A 22,382-nucleotide genomic window follows, 5' to 3' on the forward strand; every position below is an offset into this window, starting at 1 on the left:
CACAGTCCGCGCGCGCGCGCGCGCCCGCTCGGCCCAGCTCGGAGCGTTCTGTGAACAAGCGCGAGCTCCTAAAACGCGCCTGCGCCATCCGGAGCGCGAGGGGTCGGTATCTTTAAGGAGCCGCGTCATTACGTCATCTCTCCGCGACGCTCCCGCGCCCTCTCTACTGCCGTACCCAGAGGCGGCCAATCAGAAGCCTCGTTGCTTCGTCGACCGCCCCCCCCATCCCCGCCCCTACGTAGCCAGGGTCTGTCCATCCCTAAGAGAGTGCTACAACGATGGAGGGTTGTGCGGGTAGGCAAGGGCTCTGTGTTTAAGCCGGTGGCTTCTGGAGCCCCGATTCTTGGCTTTTCTGCTCGCTAGCTGTGTTACCATGGGTAAGGTCCCCATCCTCAATTTCTCCATCTGCAAACTGAAGATGATGACTTCTTAGTGTTGTTGTGGACTCATGAGATAACGCATGTAAGCAAGGGCGCAGTAGGTATAGCTTTCATTATTTATGAGAGAAAAACCGCTTCTCAGGTAAGAGCACAGAGACCCTAGAAAACAGGCACTGAAAGAGCATTTTGGTTGTGGCCGAGCGGAGACATGTAGCAGATAAAGCTGAAGTAAACTGCAGGTCTTAAATTTTGCAGGGCCTCCTTGGCTATGGTGGGGAGGTTGGTCTTGATTCCTGTAGGTGTTAAGAACCATGAAAGGGCTTTGAGTAGGGAGTTTTATAAGGATCACTCATCTGCGGCGTGGAGAAAGTGGGGGGAGAGGAGGGTTGTTGCTAAAGGTAGAATGATGCTTAAATATCGTCGTACTCGAGGGAAGAGAATGGTGGCCTGGATGGAAGGGTGATATTGGAGGTGAACAATAGTGGATGGCTTTAAAAGAACGACAATTCTGAGGGAGGGGGATAATGTTCTCTATTGAGTAACTGCGTGAATGTTGGTACCTTTTAGAGAGTGATAGGAAACGCTGAACGGGGGGAAGCTATAGCGCCAGACGTACAGTTTTGCCAGGAAGCACCTCTGGATCAGATGGCCTGTATGAAGTTTTCCCAGAGGTTGCTGAGGGCACATGAGAATGTAGAATGTAGCCACCATTTTGTACACGTGCTCAATAAGCTTCTAATGAATCAGCAGTTTAATGACCAAGGACCAGAAGAATGTGGTCAGCATTCCGGATAAGACAGGATGGGTTTTTCATTGGGTTAGCTCAGTCTTTTACTTTAGCCAACTCAAAGACTCCAATAAAGTCTTGGGTCTTTGTCCTGAACCACCTAACGCTTTGGAGTTACTGGCAGGAATCAGCATTTAACTCTGGTAGAGTCGCTGGCAGAAGAATAGATGGGGAGAAGGATGTTACTAGTGGAAGGTTCAGACATTTCCAGTTCCTTCTTCAAATGCAGCTCAGTATTTATGGGTGAAATGATAAAGATGTCTAAGATTGGCTTCAAAACAAAACAACGGGATGGAGGGAAGCAGGTGGGGGTATAAATGAATCAAAAGTGGCTCTGAGTTACTAATTGTTAAAGCCAGATTATGGGTACATGGTGATTTGTTGTACTAATCTCTGTATTTTTGTGTCTGTTGTAAAATGTCGTAAGAAGTAAAAAACAAGATAAGCAGCTCGAGCTTCTCTGCATACCTGCCCAGTATCCCTGGGAGCAGTCGACACTCCTTTCTCCAAGCTGTTGCTGTACTTTGAACATTGCTGTGGTAGGAAACTTATTGTAATGGGTTTATTTATCCATGTCACCTGCTAGCCTATATATTTTAGTGTGTCTCTGTTTCCAAGTGCCAAGCACAGTGCCTGGCCCTAGTTTAGTGCTCAGTGAGTGTTGGATGGATAGAGAGATTTAAAAAATTGTGAACACCAGGCACTTAATAAATGTTTCTGATTGTATTCTCTGTTTTCAGTTTATTTGTATTTGTCTTCTTTCTCAGCTGGGTTGTCGTTAGGGTCAAGTATGATATATATGACAGAGTTCTCTACACAATGTAGGTATTTGATACTCAGTAGTTGCTTGGAATGCTGGTCTGTTCTTCAAATGTCAGAGGTTCCAAAACAAAACAAAGAACTTATATAACAGAATCACCCTCAGGTAACTAGTTATCTCAAAATTGGAGTGTTGCCTTAGTTGAAGTAACAGGAGGTAAGTGGGGATTAGTCAGGCAGGCTCTTCCTGGTAGAGGTGAAACTTCCTTGGTGTTTTGACAGAAGGGAGGAATGGGAGGACCTGAGCAGAGGGTTGTAGACAGACCTGCATCCCTCGTGGGAAAGGTAGTTCACATATGCAACAGGCAGCTAATCAGCAGCAGAAGACCTTTATATGCTTTCAATACCATCTCACTGTTTGCAGTATTCCCCACCAACCCAACTGCCTGAGTAACTCGTATTCAGCCTTCAAAACCCAGCTTAAACATGGCCTTTTGGGAACCTCTAACCAGTTTCTCAGGGCAGAGTCCCCGTGCTATGCCATGACCTTATTTTCCGTGCTGCACTGTAATTAACTGGTTTATAAGTTGATTTGCGAGGGTACTTAGTAGGTGCCCCCTGATGCTTTTACATAATTAGTTAGAGGTGGCAAGTTGGGTAATTGAGCAGAGGAGGCAGGATGTAACACAATAGAGTTGGGTGGGATTACAAAGTGCTGAAAGACACGCACCCTTTCTCAAGTGGGAGGCTACTCCTCGATGGCTCACTGATTGCTTCATACGATAAGAACCCATTGGTGCCAAATCCAATGAATTTTCAAGAGATCTGAAAATTCATATGTTTAATGTCCTAGTTTTTCAACATTAGCCACTAATTCAATTCGGGAAATAAAGATGCTGCATATGTCTGCGGATATGATCTGACTTTAATCCATTTCCAGATGTAATCAGAAACCCATCTTGGTTTACTGAGACAGTTACAAACCAAAAAGATGCTGGGCTCTCAATAAAAATTGTTGAATTGAACGCAGGTGCCCCAAGAAAACTCATCCTGGTGCCAGACAGAAGGAAGAAGGTCCAAGTGTAGGGGGAAGGACATACCCTTCCATCTTCTATGGTAACCACTCCTGGTTGGGCTATGGACTGTTGTGCAGCCTTTCTTGATATTGCTCAAACAGAGCCACCTTTGATGTTGTTTATGGCCATCAGAACGGTGTATTTGGTGTTATTGTCTCCCTGCATTCCATAGATGTAAGACATCAGCTGTTGTGAAACATATAATTAAGAGATCCGATATTGTCTCAGCAATTTCAGTCTTTGGTGACTATAACTGTCCCCTTCTAGTTTAGAGGCTAAACAATCCCCAGAGCGAGGAATTGTTTTTTTTGTTTTGCTTTGTTTTATGTGTTTTTTGTTTGTTTGGGTTTTTTTGGTCTGAAGACTAAAAAGGATGTTCACAAGAACATATATTAACAGTAATACATTCATCAGTCAGGAAAAAAGCAATCTACTTGCAAAAAGGAAAAAAAACAGCTTTACTTTGCTCTGAAAAAATGATCACTTAAAACAGAATCACCTTGAGGTTTGGGGTTTTATTTTTTAGTAAATGTCAGAAGGTGGAATGAGAGTCCAGTAAAAGAACTAATACAAAGAAAAATATTAATAGTTTGAAAGCTCTTTAGAAATCATGGAATCCAATGGGTTAATTTGTTGAAGAGAAAACCGAAGGTGGCCAAATGGCTTGATCAAGGTCATACATGTGACCTCGTCAAGCAGAACAGACAGGCCTAGAATTTCTGCCTTCCAGCCCTGTAAGCTTTTCCATTACACCAAGTTGACTCTTCATAAACATTAATTTGGTGGAGACAGTCTCTTCTGATTCATTTTAAGGCAGTCTTCAAAGATTTTATTGGGTAAATCTGTCATTTGTCCAAATCTATATATAGCTCCTTTCTGAAAATCTAAGCTCTTCCAAATTGCTGAGTCAGAGAACATCTCAGTATTTATAACTCTTGAGAGTTGCTTCTATATTTTTATACAAAATTCAGAGAAGTATCTCAAACCAGTAAACTAAATTGTAATGAAGGTAGTGACTGTTTCTGTCCAAATCCTGTACTCCCTAGCATCCAGTGCCTGACACAGTAGGTTCACAATAGGTATTTCCTGAAAGAATAAACCTTAATGGATAGAGAGAACTGAGATTTTTCCATCTACAAGGGATCACTTCAGGTGTTAGTTTTCAAAATTCCCCAGTGAACTCTAAGCTGGTATAGCCAACAGTCTACTTGACATCTTCAGTTGAATATCTAATAGGTACCTACAACTTAACATATCAGAAATAAACTTCTGTTTACCCCTTAAGCCTAATAAATCCCCAAATAAATGGCAACATCTTCATTTACCGAAGGACAGAAATTTAGGGACATTCTTGACCTCTGTTTCACACCCTTCATTCAGTTCACCAGCAAACGCTGCAGCTTTTCCTGCAGACTGTCTCCTGAATCCAGCCTCATCTCATAACCTGCCTCAGTACCGCCCTAGTCCAGCCACCAATTAACTCCACCTGGACTCCTGTAATAGCCTCCTAGTTGCTCTCTCTGCTTTTCCTCTTGCCTCTGAGTTCTTTCTCCCCGTAAGTTAATCAAATCAAGTCACTTCCCAGTGCAAAACCCTCCAATGGCTTCCCATCAAACTTAGGGAAAAGAAAATCCAAAGTCCTGTGTGATCTAGGCTTATACTTCTGTGACCTCATTTCCTAGCACACTCCTCTCCTCCAGTGTACACTAACCAAACTGGCTTTTTTGCTCTTTGAACAGGCCTGCCATATGCCCACCTCAGGGCCTTTGCACTGGCTGATTTCTCAGCCTGGAAATCTCTTTCCTTATATTCTCATAGCTTGTTCTTTTCCTTCTACTTAGATCAGAGCTCAAATGTCAACTCCTCAGTAAGGCCTTTATCCTCCTGTATTAATACGGCCTTTTAACTTGCTTCATTTTTCTTCACTGCATTTAATCACTACCTAAAATTATACGTGTTTATTTGTGTATCGTGTGTCTCCTCTGACTGTAATACAGGTTTCAGGAGGTCTGGCAGGAACTTTCTGTTTTATTTATCACTGTATCCCCAGCTTCTAAAACAATTAATGGAATATATGATGAGCTCAATAAATATATACTTACCAAAAGGAAAGAAGAAAGGAAAGGAGGGAAGGAGGAAGGAAAGAAGGAAGGGGAAGAAAAAGAAAAAACAAATCTTCCTGGATCTTTTCATTCCTTGCTGTCTAACTTGACATTGTCAACTTGGAGGAAGATGCATTATCAAGAGTGATTCAAATACCTGAAATGAAACTTCCAAACCTTAGAACAACAGCCTTAGAATAACAACCCTGGGCATAGGTTGCCCTAACAACTTCTTTCAAACCAAGTCCAGTGCAAGAACCTTTATTTTCCTTCTTTTCACGGTACACCACTTTGCACTTGTAGCCTGTAAATTTAGTTTGAGTATTGTATGTCGTTTATATACCTGAAAGCACATAAGATACTGAATTTTCGTCCTCCCCCTAGAATTCTAGCCAGTACACTGATGGGTGTACGGTGAGCTGGTTTATTCTGAAGAATTTATATTGTGCAAGTAATTTGCCTGCTCCTTAGACCTGTTTAAATGATTGTGGAGTCATGCGAATTTCTTTAATTCACTGGGTTGCCTCAGTGCCTCCTGGCTCTCTTTCCTCTATCCTCAGAGACTGGTTAAGATACTCCACTTCTTGAGTTTCTCCCTCCGCAAAACTGGTATAATCATAGTAACTTTTAGAGAGTGGTTGTGAGGATTAAATAAGATGGTACTAGTGAAGCACTAACAAGAGGGTCTGGCATATAGTAGGTGCTCAATAAATGGTAACTGTTAATGTTTATTATCGCTATCATCACCACCATCATCATCCTGGTTTTCAATGGTATCCCTTGCCCAGTTAGGAATTATTAGCTTCTAGCTGACTTTCAAGTCAAAAATCTAGTCTCTTCACCTCTACAATCAATCAGGGACCTACCAGCTATATCCTCTCCAGGTCTGGTTGATTACCTCACTTCTCGTTTCTCTCTGACATTAATGCTGGGCTTTAGGTGAACTTAATCTACTTTCTAACTCCATCTGACATTTTAATTTCCTACTCCAGCTCTTTAAACATCCCATTCTATTCCTTTTCTTTCATGCTCCCGCCTTTAATTTTATTTTTTAACATTTAAATTCATCTGATATTTTCTAAAATATGTTAAACCTCTTTAGACAGCAAGTTTTGAAACTAATTAACACTTTCATATATTTATTATCTTTTTAAAAACATCTTTATTGAAGTATAACATACAGTAAAGTATGCAGCTCAATGAATTGTTCCATATGGACACACCTGTGAAATCACCAGGTGATTCACAGATCAAAATAAAGAACATTTCCAGTAACTGAGAAGGTTCCCTCAGACCCATTTCCAGTCAATACCTCCCAAAGGAAACCATCGTTCTGACTTCTATTGCTATTGATTGGATATTCCTGTTCTTGAACTTTTGTGTTTAGCTTTTTCACTCAATATGATGTCTTTGAAATCCTTCCATTTCGTTGCTTGTACCAATAGCTGGTTCTTTATTACTGTTGTACCATTGTGTGAATATTATGCATTTTTCTGTTGATGGATATTTGCTTTGTTTCCAGTTGGGTCTATTATAATAAAGCTGGTATAAACATTCTTAAATAAGTCATTGGATGGATATATGCACTTTTTTCTCTTGTGGATGTGCCCATGATCAGTTGCTGGGTCTTAGGGTGATCATATGTTCAGCTTTAGCAAATACTGCCAAACAGTTTTCCAAAGTGGTTATACCAAATTATACTCCCATCAGTCAGGTTTGAGAGTTCCAGTTGCTCTTCCTCCTCCTCCAGTAATTGGTGGTGTCAGTTTTTTAATTACCCATTCTGGTGGGTGTGTAGTGGTATCTTGTTTTAATTTTAATTTCCTTAATGAATATTGATATTGAGCACCTTTTTTATATGCTTTTTGACCACTCAAATAGCTTTTTTTTTAAGTGCTTGTTCAAGTTTTGCATCATTTTTAAAAATTGGATTTCAAATTGATTTTTAAGAGTTCTTTATTATATTCATGGAAACACAAATTTCTTCCAGTCCGTGGCTTACCTTTTCACTCTTTACATGGTGTCTTTGGTGAACAGATGTTCTTAATATTAATAAAGTTCAATTTATCAATCTTCTCTTTTATGGCTAATGCTTTACATATTCTGTTTGGAAATATTTGCAATCACAATGATACTCTCCTATGCTTTCTTCTAGAAGCTTGTTTGTTTCTCTTTCACATACTTTAAAAAAAATCCAGCTCAAAAAAATTCAGTTCTTCTAAGACTCATTCATTCACTCATGCTTTTAATCACTCATTCATTTAACAGAGTTTTTAAATACCTATTATATGTCAGGCACTTGTAGGAGAACAAAAGAAATTAGAGTCAACATTTAAGGAATTTATAGGCTAGTAGGGGAAAGGGTGAGACTTGCACATAAACAATATATAGAAAGTAGTAATTTAGTTGGAAAATATGATATGGCCTAATTATTCAAATATATGGTCCAGAGTCATTTCCTCTTTGAACATAGGCAGATAGATTACATTCCTTGCACGCCAGTGATCCTCTCTTTCTCATCCTTCATTGTTCCCCCATTTCCTCCAGGTAAAAGTCCAAGTCCCTGTGCCTGGCTTGTGGGGTGTCCCACCAGCTGGCCTCTTCCTTCCTCCCCACCCTCATCTTCTAGACCCCCACCATCTTGGATCTCACACCCTCTGCATGGAGCCACTTGAATTCCTGAACAAAAAGAGCTATTCATCCTGCCGGCTCTTTGTATCTGTTTTTCCCTCTACCTAGACACCTTCTCCCATGACTTTGATGGTTGAAAATCTGCTTGCTGCTCCAGCATTACCTCGGTAAAGCCTTGCTTGCTTTCTTTCTATCTCATTGTTTGAGCCATAAAAATCTATCTCTGGAGCTAGACTGCTGGGTTCAAACCCCACTTCTGTCATTTTCCAGCTCTGTGACCCTGAGCATGTTACTTAAACTGCCTGTCTCAAGTTCCTCACTGGGAATAAATGTGGTTCCTGCTATCTGTGGTTTTGTGCAGAATAAGTGAGAGTATCCAGGTACAATTGTTTAGCACAGTGTCTGGCACATAGTAAGGGCTCAGTAATTGTTCACTTAAAAATAGTTAAATAGTCATAAGCATCATTCTAATGACATTTATCTGTTAACCTCTCGGTCTTTTCACTAGACTGGGTGTTTCTTGAAATCAGAGATCACTTCCCTAATTTTTCTGCAATTGCTACTGCTACTAGTACCTATTTGTGGAGTTCTTAACTCAGTGCAATTCCTTGTGCAGGGAGTTTTATGTCCATTACCCAATGAAGCTTTACAGCAACCTACAAACATTAGGATCTCCATGCTATGGTTTAAAAAAAACAAGGCTCAGAGAGATGAAATCCTATCCCATGTCCCTCAGCTGATTCATGGAGAAGCCAGGATTTTGACTTCCCGCTTTATTGCAAAGTTTGTCAGCCATTGATCACATATCCTTACCTGGTACCTATACAGTAAGCTCGGTAAATATTTGATGAATAAATTTGACTCTAATAAACACAGAACCTGTACAAGTTGGGTAGAAAGGAACATGGGTTTACCTGCGCTGCTTAAGTTCTGAATGTGACTCTCAAAGGCCAAGCAATCAGACCAAGACCCTTCTGGCAAAACAGATAGCATCTACAGCGGGTGCTTTCAATGTTTCCCTCTTGTGAAAGGACAGTTTCAACATCGATAATTTATACTTTGCGACTTTAAGGTGTGCTCTTTAATTGATACCATGCTACCTTTCCAGAGGAACAGGTTATCACTTTTCACAAAATTTGCCCTATTTAATGAAGCTTTTTTTTGTTTTCCAATTACCTACCATTTCCTCTATTGCTTCATTACAGTTTCAGGCTTTTAAAATGCTGTGCCAAGGGTCTTAAGAAGATCGTTTTCAAGCAGATTCTGGAAGCTTGACCTCTCCAGCTCTATTATAAATGTCTTGAGAGCTGGGACCACATCGTATCCATCTGTCTCTCCCATGGCACCTGACTTGGTTAGGCAGGAATTCAATAAGTATTTGCCAAATTCATTATCTTTATACTTGTTTCATGCTGGGTACTGGGCTAGGCCTTGGGAGGAAGAAAGGAGGAATCAGATTCAGATCTTCCCTTCCAGGAGCTTCTGGTCCAACCCAGGAGATAAGACTCAAACATGAACAACAAACATCTAATATGGGAAACCGAATGTGTGGTGGAGATTGTAGCAGAAAGCTGCACTGGAGTACACCTTCCCAAAGCATCACTTGTACTTAAAGATTGCTGGGAAATTCTTTGATATTAAAACAAGCATGGGCATAACATGGAGTACAGTGTAACATATGCATGCATTTTAAGGTAAAACAGATTCTAAGGTGCTATATTTGATAGCCTCTCCCCCGCCTCCTTCCTAGGCTAGTTAGCCCCGCTGTCTTTAGGAGTGTTTGGTGGGCGATAATGATGAGCACTTCTATTGGCATCAGACAGAATTAGGATTTTAATCAGGCTCTGCTCCATCACTTTCCAGCTGTGTGGCTGATCAAGTGGCCCGAGCTCTCTGAACCTCAGTTTATTCATGATTTTTATGAGGATTGTTGTTTTACATACAGCTTTTGTCATAGACATGTTAGCTTATATGCGTGTTGTGAGGACATGAATGTTCATGGGAGGATGGATACATGGATGGATGGATGGAAGGAAGGAATAGGGAACAAGCCAGTGTGTTGCCACATAGCAAAAAAGGCACGTATTCCCTTTGCCATTAATACTTTGCAATTCCATAGCATTTTGTACCCTTGAAGCACTTTCATATTCTCACAAAAATCAAAGAAAGTAGAGCCATCCCAGTTCTACTTATGAGAAAAATTGAGGCCTCAAGTAACGCCCAGAATGCAAAAACTGAGATTGGGTCAACTTGAGATTTGAAACAGCACCTGGTTCAGCATCTTTAACACAATAACTTGGAGACTTGTTACGGGGTAGGGATGGGGAAAAGGGGACATGCCTTTCAAATTATTGCCTTTCCGTTTTGAGCTGCGTACAGCTTGTTAATTTGAGTTATACATCCTGAGTTACAGAATCACAGAACCCACACAGCTAAGTCCAGGTAGAAGTTCTTCACTTTCCCTATTGAGAAGCTGATATAAGCTATGGACTCTGCTCTCTTTAAGAATTTGCATACCCAAAAATTGACCTGCAGTTTCAGGAAGCCTGTGGGCACCCTGAAGCCCCTCCACCATGCCCGCTGAGGTGCTCAAGACCCCTTTACAGTGAACACCCTGAGCCTGACCAACTGCAGAAACCAAAAACTCATTACCTCCAGCCAGACTAGTAGAAACAGTCCAACCCAGCATAACAAACCCCAGCAACTTCAGCCAGGGACAGCTTACCCTCCCAACTCCGCAGTCATCCGAATTCTGAAAAGTTTATCTTTCAATAAATATGCAAAGCCAAGCCATCTATTTCCCTCCTAATCTTTTGCAAGTTTTGGTGGAGATGAGAATTGAGGTCATCTGTGTTTTAGAGATCAAAATTACCAGTGTTAATGGAATGGGGTGGAGACTTGTGAACAGGATAATACATAGGTTACCTAGAATCAACTGGCTTCACCACAGGCAATGACTTTGTTGTCATAAAAGCAAAATTGGACATGAAAGTTAAAGAACCAGACTCACAGCTGAAAGGAAACTTGATAAGGGCATTTATACATTCATTCAATACCTGTGCATTGGGCAGCTATGTACCAGAAGTATTCTAGACCCCTAGGATACAACTGAGACTAAAAAAAAAATCCCTGTCCCAAATGTAATCCTTGAGCTTACATTGTAGTGAGGAAGATGGACAAATATGAGTGAATATAATAAGTAAATTTTGTATTCCAAAAGACAAAAAGGTCCTGGAGAGGTGTGAGGGGGAGAGAAAGGAAGTTAAGCAGGATAAGAGGATTAAGAGTGTGTGTGATGGAGGAAGCAAGGTGCAATGTTAAAATAGGGTCAGGAAATCGGAATTGAAGGTAAGAGTTGGGTGAGATCTGAGCAAGATTGAAGGTGAGGAGAACACACATGTTGCTGTGGTAATTTCTGAAAGGGACAAGCCAAGATGATGCCAATCACAATACTAAATGGCTAACATTCATGCATTCACCTAACGAGTATTTATTGAGTGCTTTAAGAGCTAGGTGCTTGTGGTAGGCTGAAAAATGGCCCCCAAAGATACCCCCAGGTCCTCATGCCTGGAAGCTGTGCATGTTACCTGTATGGCAAAAGGGACTTTGCAGATATCATAAAGTTAAGGATTTTAAGATAGGGAGATTATCTTGGATTATTCAGCGGCCCCTAAATGTAACCATAAGGGTCCTTTTAAGAGTGAGGCAGAGGGAGGTTTAACTATAGAAGAGAAGGAAGCGATGTGACGATGGAAGCAGAGGGAGAAAGGATGATGTGGCGCCGGGCCGCACGCCAAGGAATGAGGAAGCTGGAAAAGGCAAGGAAACAAGACTTTCCCCTAGAGCCTCCAGAAGGAAGCTACCCTTCTGACTGACACCTTGATTTCATTCCCATGAGACTCAATTTTGACTTCTGACCTCCAGAACTGTAAGAATAAATCTGTGCTGTTTTACACCTCCAAGTTTGTTGTAGTTTGTTATAGCAGCAATAGGTAACGAATCCAGCGCTATTGTAGATGACGATATAGTAATGAACAAAAGTGATAAAAATCCTTGCCATGTGGATATCCTATCCTTGACCATTCGTTCTGTGCCAGGCATTGGCCTGAACCCTTGATATGCCTTTGTCACATAAGTCCTAGGAGGTGGTGGTTACCTGAGACCATGAAACTCAGAGACTCCGTTCTTTAACCACCTGAGGGGCTTCTGGTCATGCCCAATTAGACTGGGTTTGTTGTGCAAGGACTATTTTGGGTGTGCTAGTGATCTGCTTATGTTATCTCTGATGCCATTGGTCGTATGGGTGGAGTGGACTACACTGGGTGCTTGGGAAGCTGACCCCTTCCTCTCTCCTCACACCAGGAGTAAGGCTCTTCCAAAGAGAGGAGGACCCTCCTGCATTCAAGGGTATATGAGTAGCATCCTCTGTATGAATTGCCCACACAATCTTAGCTAACTTGGATATGGTGACGTGACTAAGTGGCAGGCACTTCTAAGGGTTTTAAAAACATTAATTTATTGGATCCTCATCGTAGTCCTATGAGATGGGTTCTAGTATTATCCTCATTTCACAGATGAGGAAAACAAGCACAGGGAGGCGAAATAACTTTTCAAAGGTCATATGACTAGTAAGAGTTGGGAACCAAGATACAAACTTTTAACTGCTTTTAAGGCTCATTAATAAATTATTAAAATTTGCTGAGCAACTCCTTTGTGTCAGGCAGTCTCCAGTTAAGCTTCATAACAACGCTTTGAATGAGGAACAAGTACTATCTCTTTTATGGATTATGAAACTGAGGTACAAAGAGGATCAAAAACCAGGCAGTGAGCGTAGAGTCCCTGTGATCACCGATTGTGCTGTCCTTTTGTTAAGTACCCACTTTGTCCCAGGCACTGTACTAAGCCCCTAGGATGAGGAAGTGAGTAAGATGAAGGCGATAAAAGTAGTAGTTAAGAAATTGGACTTTAGGGTCTCAGGAACCATCTCTGTGATCTTGGAAGAGTTATTAACTGTCTGATATTCAGTTAATGGAAACAATACCAGGACCCACCTCAGGGTTGCTGTAAGGATTACATGAGAACCAGCATGCGAAGTGCTTAGGCACAGTGTCTGACATAGCATGAGTTAATACTTGTCAGCCATTTTTCTGTTATTGTTATAATAAGAAAGCTCAGTCCCTGGACTTAAATAGAGAAGAATGCACAAATGATGTAGGCATTAATTCCAGTGGTAATTTAAAGAACCCTGAACTAGGGTAAGGCTTCTTGTTTGCCCAACCCAAATGGCAAGCTGAAGGGAAAATCAAGGAACCCATCCATGCCTTTCACCTGTCCCCAAAACACCCACCAGCTCTCCTACCTCCTGGAATAGGGTAGGATATCCAGGAACATCAGTCACTCTTAGCTCTCCTGGAATACAGTAGATGTACTTAAAGAAAGAAAATACCGAAAAAAAATATATATTGGAAAATCCTACCAGGGTATATGAGTCTGAATTGAGCACTCGCATGTGGGACTTACCTGGAATTTAACCAGGTCCCAGGGATGGAGGAAGATTTTGAAATCTTCATTGCAGAAGGAGCCATGGGAGCCACCAATAACTGAGGACTCCATCTTGGTTTTCTGGCCTCTGAACCAAGGCCTTCTGGGATCCATAGAGAGCTGCCTCACAGTTTCTTCTTGCTAGTTGAAGGAAATATCTTCTAAGGAATTATGGAGAAAACAGCTATTTTTTTTCTGGCTAGAAGATTTATTCATCTTAAAAGGTAACTTTTATGCTGGGACAACTAGATATCCATATGCAAAAGAAAGAAGTAGGACCCCTACTTCATACTGTATATAAAAATTAACTCAAAATGGATCATAAACCTAAATGTAAGTGCTAAAACTGTAAAATTCATAGAAGAAAACATAGGAGTAAATCTTTGAGACTATAGGTTAAGCAATGGTTTCTTAGATTTGACATCAAAAGTGGAAGAGATAAAAGAAAAGATAGATAAGTTAGACTTCATCAAAATTTAAAAATGTTTGTGTTTCAGAGAGTACCATCAAGAAAGTCAAGACTAAAAATACCTAGGAATAAATCTAACAAAACATGTGAAGGACCTATATAATGAAAACTATAAAACCCTATTAAATGGAAGAAGATACAAAGAAATGGAAAGATATTCCATGTTCTTGGATTGGAAGAATCAACATAGTTAAAATGACCTTATTACCTAAAGCATTATACAGATTTCATGCAATCCCCATCAAAATCCCATTGCCATTTTTTAAAGAAATAGAACAAAAAATCAGATTTGTATGGAAGCACCAAAGCCATCCTGAGAAAAAAGAAGGAGGCTGGAGGCATCATTATGCCCAACTTCAAATTATACTACAAAGCGACAATAATCAAAACAGCATGGTATTGGCAGAAAAACAGACACATACACCAGTGGAACAGAACTGAGAGTCCAGAAATAAACCCATGTTTATATGGGCAAATAATTTTCGACAAAAAAGCCAAAAACATACAGTAGAGAAAGGAAAGCCTCTTCAATAAATGGTGCTGGGAAAACTGGAAAGCCACCCGCAAAACAATGAAACTAGACTGTTGTCTATCACCACACACCAAAATTAACTCAAAACGAATTAAGGACCTGAATATAAGACCCAAAACAATAAAGTGCAGAGAAGGAAACATAGGAACTAAACTCATAGACCTTGGACTTAAAGAGGATTTTATGAATTTGACCTCAAAGGCAAGAAGAATAAAGGCAAAAATAAGTGAATGAGAGTACATCAAACTAAAAAGCTTCTGCACAGCAAAAGAAACCATCAACAACATAAAGAGACAACCATCCAAATGGGAAAATATATTTGCAAGCAACACCTCCGATAAGGGCCTAATATCCAAAATATACAAAGTACCAAAAAAATAAATTAATTAAAAAAAAAAAAAGTCAAGACTACACACAGAATAAGTTGAAATATTGCAAATCACATATTTGATAAGGGGCTTAAATCCACAATGGATAAAGAAATTTTACAACTCAACAGTAAAAAGACAAATACTCCAGTTTAAAAATGGCAAAGGATTTGAGTAGGTATTTCCCTAAAGAAGATATACAAATGGCTGATAAGCACGAGAAAGATGTTCAACATTATTATTAGGGAAATGAAAATCAAAACCACAATGAGATTGTATCCAAGACATTTCATTGTATCCACGATGACTAAAGTAAAAAGGACAGACAATAACAAATTAGGGAGGATGTGGACATATTGAAACTCTCATACATTGCTGGTGGAATTGTAAAATAGTGCAGCCACTTTGAAAAACAGTTTGGGAGTTTCTCAAAATGTTAAATATAGAGTTAATCATGTGACAGCAAATTTACTCCTAGGAATATACTCAAGAGAAATGAAAACTTATATCCACATAAAAATTTGCACATGAATGTTCACAGCGGCATCATTCATGATAGCCCCATAGAGGAAACAGCCCAAGTGTCAATTCACTGATGAATGGTTAAACAAATATGGTTTATTAATACAATGGAATGTTACTTAGCCACAAAAGGAATGATGTGCTGATTCATGCAATGACATAGATGAAACTTGAAAACATTATGCTAACTGAAAGAAGCCAGTCACAGAAAAACCATATATTGTGTGATTCAATTTATATGAAATGTCCAGAAGAGGTAAATCCATAGAGATAGAAAGTAGATTTGTGGTTGGCTAGAATTGGGGGAAGGGATACAGAGTAAGGGATGGCTGCTAAGGGTTATGGGGTTCCTTTTGGGGGATGATGAAAATGTTCCAAAATTAGATAGTGGTAATAGGTATACAGTTTTGAATATACTAAAAACCATTGAATTGTATACTTTAAATGAGAGGATTTTATGGTATGTGAATTAGATCTCAAAAAATGTATTATTTTGGAAAAAATGACTGTTAGTCCTTGAAGAAGCCATTGGAGACTTCTCTTTAGTTAATGCCAATTTCATTTCTTACCTGAGTACAGATAAATTGGGGGTCTGGTTGAAACTTGTCTTTTCTGTGGCCCACCTTTTACCCCACAGTTCAGTTTTTCCAAGTTTACCAAGTTGTCTTCTGATTCCAGGCCCAAGCACTGCCCTTTTCTTTACTGAGATCACCTAGTTTCCTGCTACCATCCTTCACATGTTGGCCATCCCTGGCTCCCAAGACAGCATTTTCTTACCGCCATTCTATTGAATTGTGTTGGTTTGTTTCTTTGGTGCTGTATACTGCACTATGCTGTTCGCTCCCTGAGATACTGGTTTTGTTCACCATTACATGCCAACATAGTCTTGGTTATCATTGAATGAATGAATGAATGGATGAATGAAGGAATGAATATATGCCTGAGAAATAACAAGTATATATATGTATGGAGTGGAAAGATATGGAGGATAGAAAGGATAGCGAAAAAAAGAGGAAGATTTGTACTAAAGTTATTTACCATGTACCCATTTTTTTTCCATTTCCCGAGAAATATGGATTTCTCAGCCCTACAGCCATGTTGACCATTTGAGCCTCAGATTCTCAAATGACTTCTTAGTTTCCTGTGAATCAAACCAAAACATTTGGCCTTTCAAAGAACACCCAGAACCTTGCTTTTCTACTCTTTGGCTCAGAAATCCCAAGTTGGGAATCTAGCCAAAGAAACTAACAAAAGCAGGTACCTGAATACAGAGTGAGCTCTAGAAATGCATGTACAGTTACTGATCTGGCATTATTTGTGATAGTCAAAAACTTCAAACAAATGTTCAACAGTAGAGTAGTACACATCATGCCTTGTCCCAAAGATGAACTAAAATGCACCCATTAGAATTTAGTGACCTGAGAATATGTGTGTATCATATGTTAGGTGAAAAAAGCAGGTTATAAACTGGTGAGTAGGTTTTAAAGTGATGGCTAATATGTAAACTGTGCCCAGAAAAAAAATGCACCAAAATTACTTTTTGTGGTGAGATTATAAGTGTCTTTCTCATTTTTTTAATGTATCCAGGTGTTCTACAATGAATATATATATATACACACACACACACACACACACACACACACACACACACATATACATATATGCTTTTATAACTAGAGAGGAAAAAATCCCCCAGTTCCCTTTCCACTGCTCTCAATTCATTGTATACCTGCTTTGTCCAGTCACCCACATCCACTTCAAATCCTCATCCTGAGTTGCGCCCTCAGCTTACAAGGACCAGTACCTTGCCAGGTGCTCCTTCTGGCCACAAGGCAGCCCCTGGAGGTGCACCCCTCCAGAAAGTCTTTCCAGATCACCAGAAAAGGCTGGAAAAGGCTGGCTCATCCCCGCAGTGCTCCCACTTCTCTCTTTGCTTGCCTTGTCCAAGAAAATCCCCAGCTTCTTGGCTGGTGCTTGACCTAAAGGGACTGTTTCCTGATGCAGCCCAGCAACTGGTACAGTCAGGCCTGTGTTCATCTGCACCTGGCTGCTGAGTCTCAACTCCTAGAAGGAAGTTGGTGTTGAGGCCTCAGGTCTCTCACCACTGTTGGATGACAAAGAAGGTGGTGATGACTTTTGTCTGTCTGCATGTCCTGATTTGCATGGGAAAGACTTCTCATTTAAAAACCACCCAAACAGTCTTAAAACAACTTAGGAGATGATCAAAGGTGTTTGTATTTAACCTGGACCAGCAACCTTCTTAACGGAGTCAGCCAGACAGCAGTAACTTTGGTTGGGAGGAAGTGAGCATGAGCCATTACAATGCTAATGTAGTTCAAATGCATTTAGACTTTTTTGTGTGAGTTGATTTGTCCATGTATATATATCCAGCTTATTTCAGAATTGTAATCAACTTAGAATAACCCTTGAAGGAAAAAGTTAGTGTATCAGCGAACATTTGAGGGCTTACCGTGTACCTGATGCTTGCATCCTAGAATACTTGTGAAATGTTGTGGCTTTATCAAAGCAATAAACAAATCTGGACTGATTTTTCCTGCAGAACTTCCTGGTCACGTATTCCACCCACATGAAGCATAACAAGGAAGACTCGAGGATAAGATGGATTGCCTTGTGATGCCTTAAGAGGCGCTCGCGTCTTAGCTCCCGTGGCATTTTGAGCTCATTACCCTGGGCTGTGTGTGAAATGTGATGGAATTAAGGACCAAGATAAATCGGATATCCTGGCATCGACCTTTGCTGTTTCTGAAACAGAAAAAAAGATTTGGTGTGCCAAGTTTCCTCATCAGTCTGGTATTTCACCTCTCATTTTAAATAAGGTAAACAAACCACAGACCTATTTTTCTTCCATGCAGAACTGCACCCTTTTTCATGATTAGGTCTAGGTACTATTTGGCAATTGGAATTGAGTAGAATGGAGGTGGGGAAGCATTTTTTAGCTCTTCTCAAATATTTAAAGTAGAATAACGAGTGAGTGACTGTCACATTTGTCACAACTCTTTTCCATTCTGGCCACCTGAATGCTGACCTCAATCACACTTTTCTTAGACCACCATAGTTGAGATTTCTTCCTGATGCCTCTTGTCAAGGCTGGAGGTGCTGGGATCCCTGAAGGAGATTCTGAGAAAGAGTAGATAGGCTTCATTCTGCCATCTCCAGGTTCAAGTTTTGTTCAAGGGGATCTATAAGCTAAGGTGAAATGGAAATGCTATTGCTAGATGGTAGAGGTTTCGAGGGACCAACAGGAGAAGAGAGAGAGGAGAGACCAGGGATGACAGGAGAGAGGAACCTTTGTGGAAATTCTGTGTGCTGTCATTGGGTTCTCTGTGAACTGTCTTCCTCATCTTTCCAGGAGATCTTCAGTAGAAAATATCCATTTCTTGTTCGTACATTATCCAGTTGAATCTGTTTGTTGAGGGAATTCATTCATTCAACAAATATTTATTGAAAGCCTGCACCCACCAGGCAGTATTCTAGGTGCTCAGGATAAAGTAATGAATAAAACATACCGAACATGGAACAACTTGGATGAATCTTCAAGGAATTCTGCTATGCGAAAAGAGCCAGGGAAATCTAAATAGTTTGTGGATTGAATCAATGTCAATATCCTGTTTATGATATTGTACTAAAGTATTACCATTAGGGGAAACTGTGTAAAGTCCATGTAGGATCTCTTGTATTACTTCTTAGAACTGCACTTGAATCTACAATTTTACCAAAATTTTAAATTAAAAAAGAAAAAACCTCCCTGACCTGATGGAACTTACATTTTAATGGAATGGCTTCAGGGTGGCTGCAGGGCAAAAGCCAAGACCATCTGCTCCTTCTGGAGTATTTCATGTGTTGTCACTAGAGATTTCTTCCTGTCCCCGAAGCATGACATTGAATCACCACTAGTGACTGAATAAAATCTAGACTCTAGACTCAAGAGGAGGCAGGTCCAATAAAGGTAGAATCCCAGCCCCTCCTCCCAACCCCATAACATGGATACCTGGGAATTGTCCAGCCTGCCTAAATTGTCCAGGCACCAGGTGCCCACTAGATATAAAGGCAACACTCAGATGTTCACGGGGCTCTTAATACTCACATGGGACCCTACTCAGCTTGCTTCCAGCGTCTTCCATCCCCACCACCAAGCTCCTTCCACCTCTGCCCCAAATGCCTGGTCTATCTTGGCAGCACAATCATCATGGAGAACTTTCTTTCCTGTACAGACACAGATGTGGCTTGCTGTCCTGGTTCTCAGCATAAGGCAAGAACTCCTCTTGCCAGCCCTGGCCTGGGACTCAATCCTGGATTCTAGCCCCTCAACTATGGCCAGTCAAGTCAGTGTCCAGTCCCTTAACTGCTCCTGCAAAGGAAGATTCCTGCACCAATCTATTGAACCTTTAGTTGTCCAATGAGCCATCTAGCTAGCTACCAACCATCTAGCTGGGCCACTCTATTTTATTGCCTTAGAAGAACTTCAGAGGAAAGAAGCCATGTAAAAATAAGGTCTGAACAGACTTTAAAGTTTTTATTATTTTGTATTATGCCATGCTTTGCATGTAATGACCACAAAGCGACATGCCTTCCTGGCCACATAATTTATTAATAGGGCATGGTTGAGAAAGCTAGAATTCCAAGACATACAATCTAGTCCACTGGAAAGAAGGAAGAGAGGGAAGGGAGAGGAGGGGTGGGAGGAAGGAGCAATGATAAATATTTATCTGTCTCTTTAATATGTCAATGGTTGCTCATTCTAAGAACAATTTCTGATTCATGGATATGGTCTTTATAGGAAAGGGGCTTTCTTAGAAGTGCTAGAGCTGATCAATAAGTACTTGATTGACTTTCAAATAAGGTTTTTATAGCCAAAATCAAATGAAAGAAAAGATACTGATAAACTCTCTCCATATCTTTGTCTCAAAGCAAACACTGAAAGAATAAGCACAAAAAGAAATAAAGAACCTCCCCTCCACCCAGGGAGGGATCGAACCTTGGGTCCTGTGGGAGCCTGCCAGTGGGGCTGTTCTTCCCAGGGCCTCAAGCCCGTCTTGTCTCTGAGACCACATGGCAGTCTGAAGCACTGTCCTGGACTTCCTGGGAAGGGGCCTGCTTCCCTGAGTCGAAGTCTGTATCTGGGATGAATAACCCATGGAGATCCAGGTGTACCTCCACGTCAACATATGCGCGAGCCTGTTCTGTAAAACTTTTGGCATCCAGAATAAGCAGAAACGGTGGCTTTTGGGGATCCGAAGAGATAACGACTGATAAGATAATTCCTTTGGGGAAACAAAAAGAGACACTTTGTAAAAGTTCAGCTTTGAACCTACTCCAGCTGGAAGGATAAGTTCCTCAGCTGTCTCCCTGTCCTCTTTGAACGTAAGTACCTAATCAAACAGAAGGGAAGTGAATTTGATATTCTCTGTGAGCAGAAGGGAAAGGCCAGGGAACTAGAAATCAGCAGACCTGCTTCTAGCCCTGGCTGGGCCAGTCCCTTTACCTCTGTGAACCTCAGTCTCTTCATCTGTAGAGTGGAGATAATGTTCCCTACCTTCATAGGGTTGCTAGGCCAATATCTTGCATGGTGAATTATAAAAGTACTTTGTAAATTATTGCAAGCACTGAAGAATGGCTATTTTCCTTCTATTTGGAGACTCTAATTATATAATCAGTTTCGATGCTGCAATTAAGCTAATATATGTCACTCAGCTAAAGTCAGACTAGTTGTGCTCAAATGGCATTTGCAGACGAGATTGGGCACGTTAGGGTGGTATGGCCAAAGACTCAAATGGCATCTGAATGAGCCCAGTTCACCTTATGCATGTGCAGCACGCAGCAGCCTCAGCTTTGTCCTCCGTAAAATGGAAACGTTCTTCACACTCACTCTCAAGAAATAGAAGGTTAAATGAAATAATGCACATAAATTTCCAGCAAACATCTGTGCTTTTTCCCAAGGCCTCCCAGGTTTCAGAGTGGCTGAGCATAATTGAAGTCAGATCGGCTTGGATTCAAATCCTACCTCTCTAGGCAGTGGGTGTGTGACCCTGGGCAAGTTACTTCACTCTCTGAGGCTCTCCTTTGGTGAAATGTTGAAAACGCTACTCACTGCCCATGGGAATGTACGGGATACACGTGCAGTCCAGTGGAAGGCGGACCTCAGAAAGAGGTAGTACCAACAATCCCCCACTTTGGAGATGACAATGTCACTGGGTTCCACACCTGGTGCTGTGCCATGCATGATCAGTAGGTAGAAAGCCATTTCCTTCTCACCTGAGGGAAACAGCTGGCAGGCTCGTGCAGGGCGGGGGAGCCCCACCCATGGTTCTTGTTACCCTCCTTAGCACCCCCAAGGATATGGGCAGGGCATTTCTGGGTCAAAGGCAGAATCAAGAAGGAAAAGGACCATTTGGTCATGTGGAAACCCAGAAAAGAGAGGTGAGCCACAAATACACATTTCCAGGTGCTACACAAATAAGTTACACGCTTAGATAGTGGAGAACTCTGACCCAGCCACGAAAATGAATTTTAAAACTAAGATCTACTCTGGTAGAGAAGGGTGTTATCAGTTGGAAGGAAGAAGGCTTCTGTGTAGTAAACGACTTAATCTCCTTGAAGGGAGATCTGTCCTTTGCTGCTAGCAAGTGACCCCTAAACCCTGGGAATGCCTGATAAAAGTGTCTTTGTTTACCTGGGGCCAGCTAGATAACCTATCCCCTCACAAAGTGATTCAGATGGGGTCTCTGGATCACAGTGAGTCAGCTTGACCTCTAGAGAGGTTGAAGACTAAAGGTCAACCATGGCTACATGACTAAGCCCCCAAACAGGCTCTGACATCAGGGCTTAGGTGTCAGCAACTTGGGTAGTTTCCCTGGTTGGTTTGGGAGAAGGTGGTGTGGTCCATGACTCCCCTGGATGAGGATAACTGGCAGCTCACTCATGGAACTCTCCTGGATGTTGTCTCATGTACATCTTTCAATCTGCATCCTTTCACTGTGATAAACTGCAACCACGAGTATAACAGTTTTCAGTGTGTTCTGTGAGTCCTATCGAAACCGAGGGTGGTCTTGGGGACCACTGAACTTGCAGTTGATGTCAGAAGTAAGAGTAGTCTTGAGAACTCCCTAACTCTGCAGCTTTGGACTCAGACAAACATAGGTTTCAAAGCATGGCTCCACCAGCTGTGTAATGTGGGCAGGGTCACTGCTCCCAATG

General features: G+C 41.2%; 1 protein-coding gene and 1 long non-coding RNA gene across 5 annotated transcripts in view; one reads left to right on the forward strand and one right to left on the reverse strand.

The window, feature by feature from the left end:
• Window positions 1-128: 128 nt before the first annotated feature.
• On the forward strand, window positions 129-20,273 carry LOC120622975 (uncharacterized). 4 transcript variants are annotated; one of them, XR_005658609.1, is made up of 3 exons: window positions 129-462; window positions 17,728-18,004; window positions 20,097-20,273. It is a non-coding gene; the product is annotated as an uncharacterized LOC120622975 (long non-coding RNA). The 4 variants fall into 4 exon arrangements; XR_005658607.1 differs by lacking the exon at window positions 20,097-20,273 and adding an exon at window positions 18,538-18,953; XR_005658606.1 differs by lacking the exon at window positions 20,097-20,273 and having other exon boundaries at window positions 17,728-18,953.
• Window positions 20,178-22,382, reverse strand: part of BCO1 (beta-carotene oxygenase 1) — a 32,597-nt gene continuing 30,392 nt past the window's right edge. The window contains exon 11 of the mRNA XM_039888814.1: window positions 20,178-20,449. Coding sequence (XP_039744748.1) covers window positions 20,211-20,449 — 239 coding nt within the window. The 3' untranslated portion in view covers window positions 20,178-20,210. The remainder of the gene's footprint in view (window positions 20,450-22,382) is intronic.

The sequence above is a fragment of the Pteropus medius genome, unplaced genomic scaffold (genome assembly GCF_902729225.1).
Source record: "Pteropus medius unplaced genomic scaffold, Ma_sr-lr_union100, whole genome shotgun sequence".
NCBI classification, from domain to species: Eukaryota; Metazoa; Chordata; class Mammalia; order Chiroptera; family Pteropodidae; genus Pteropus; species Pteropus medius.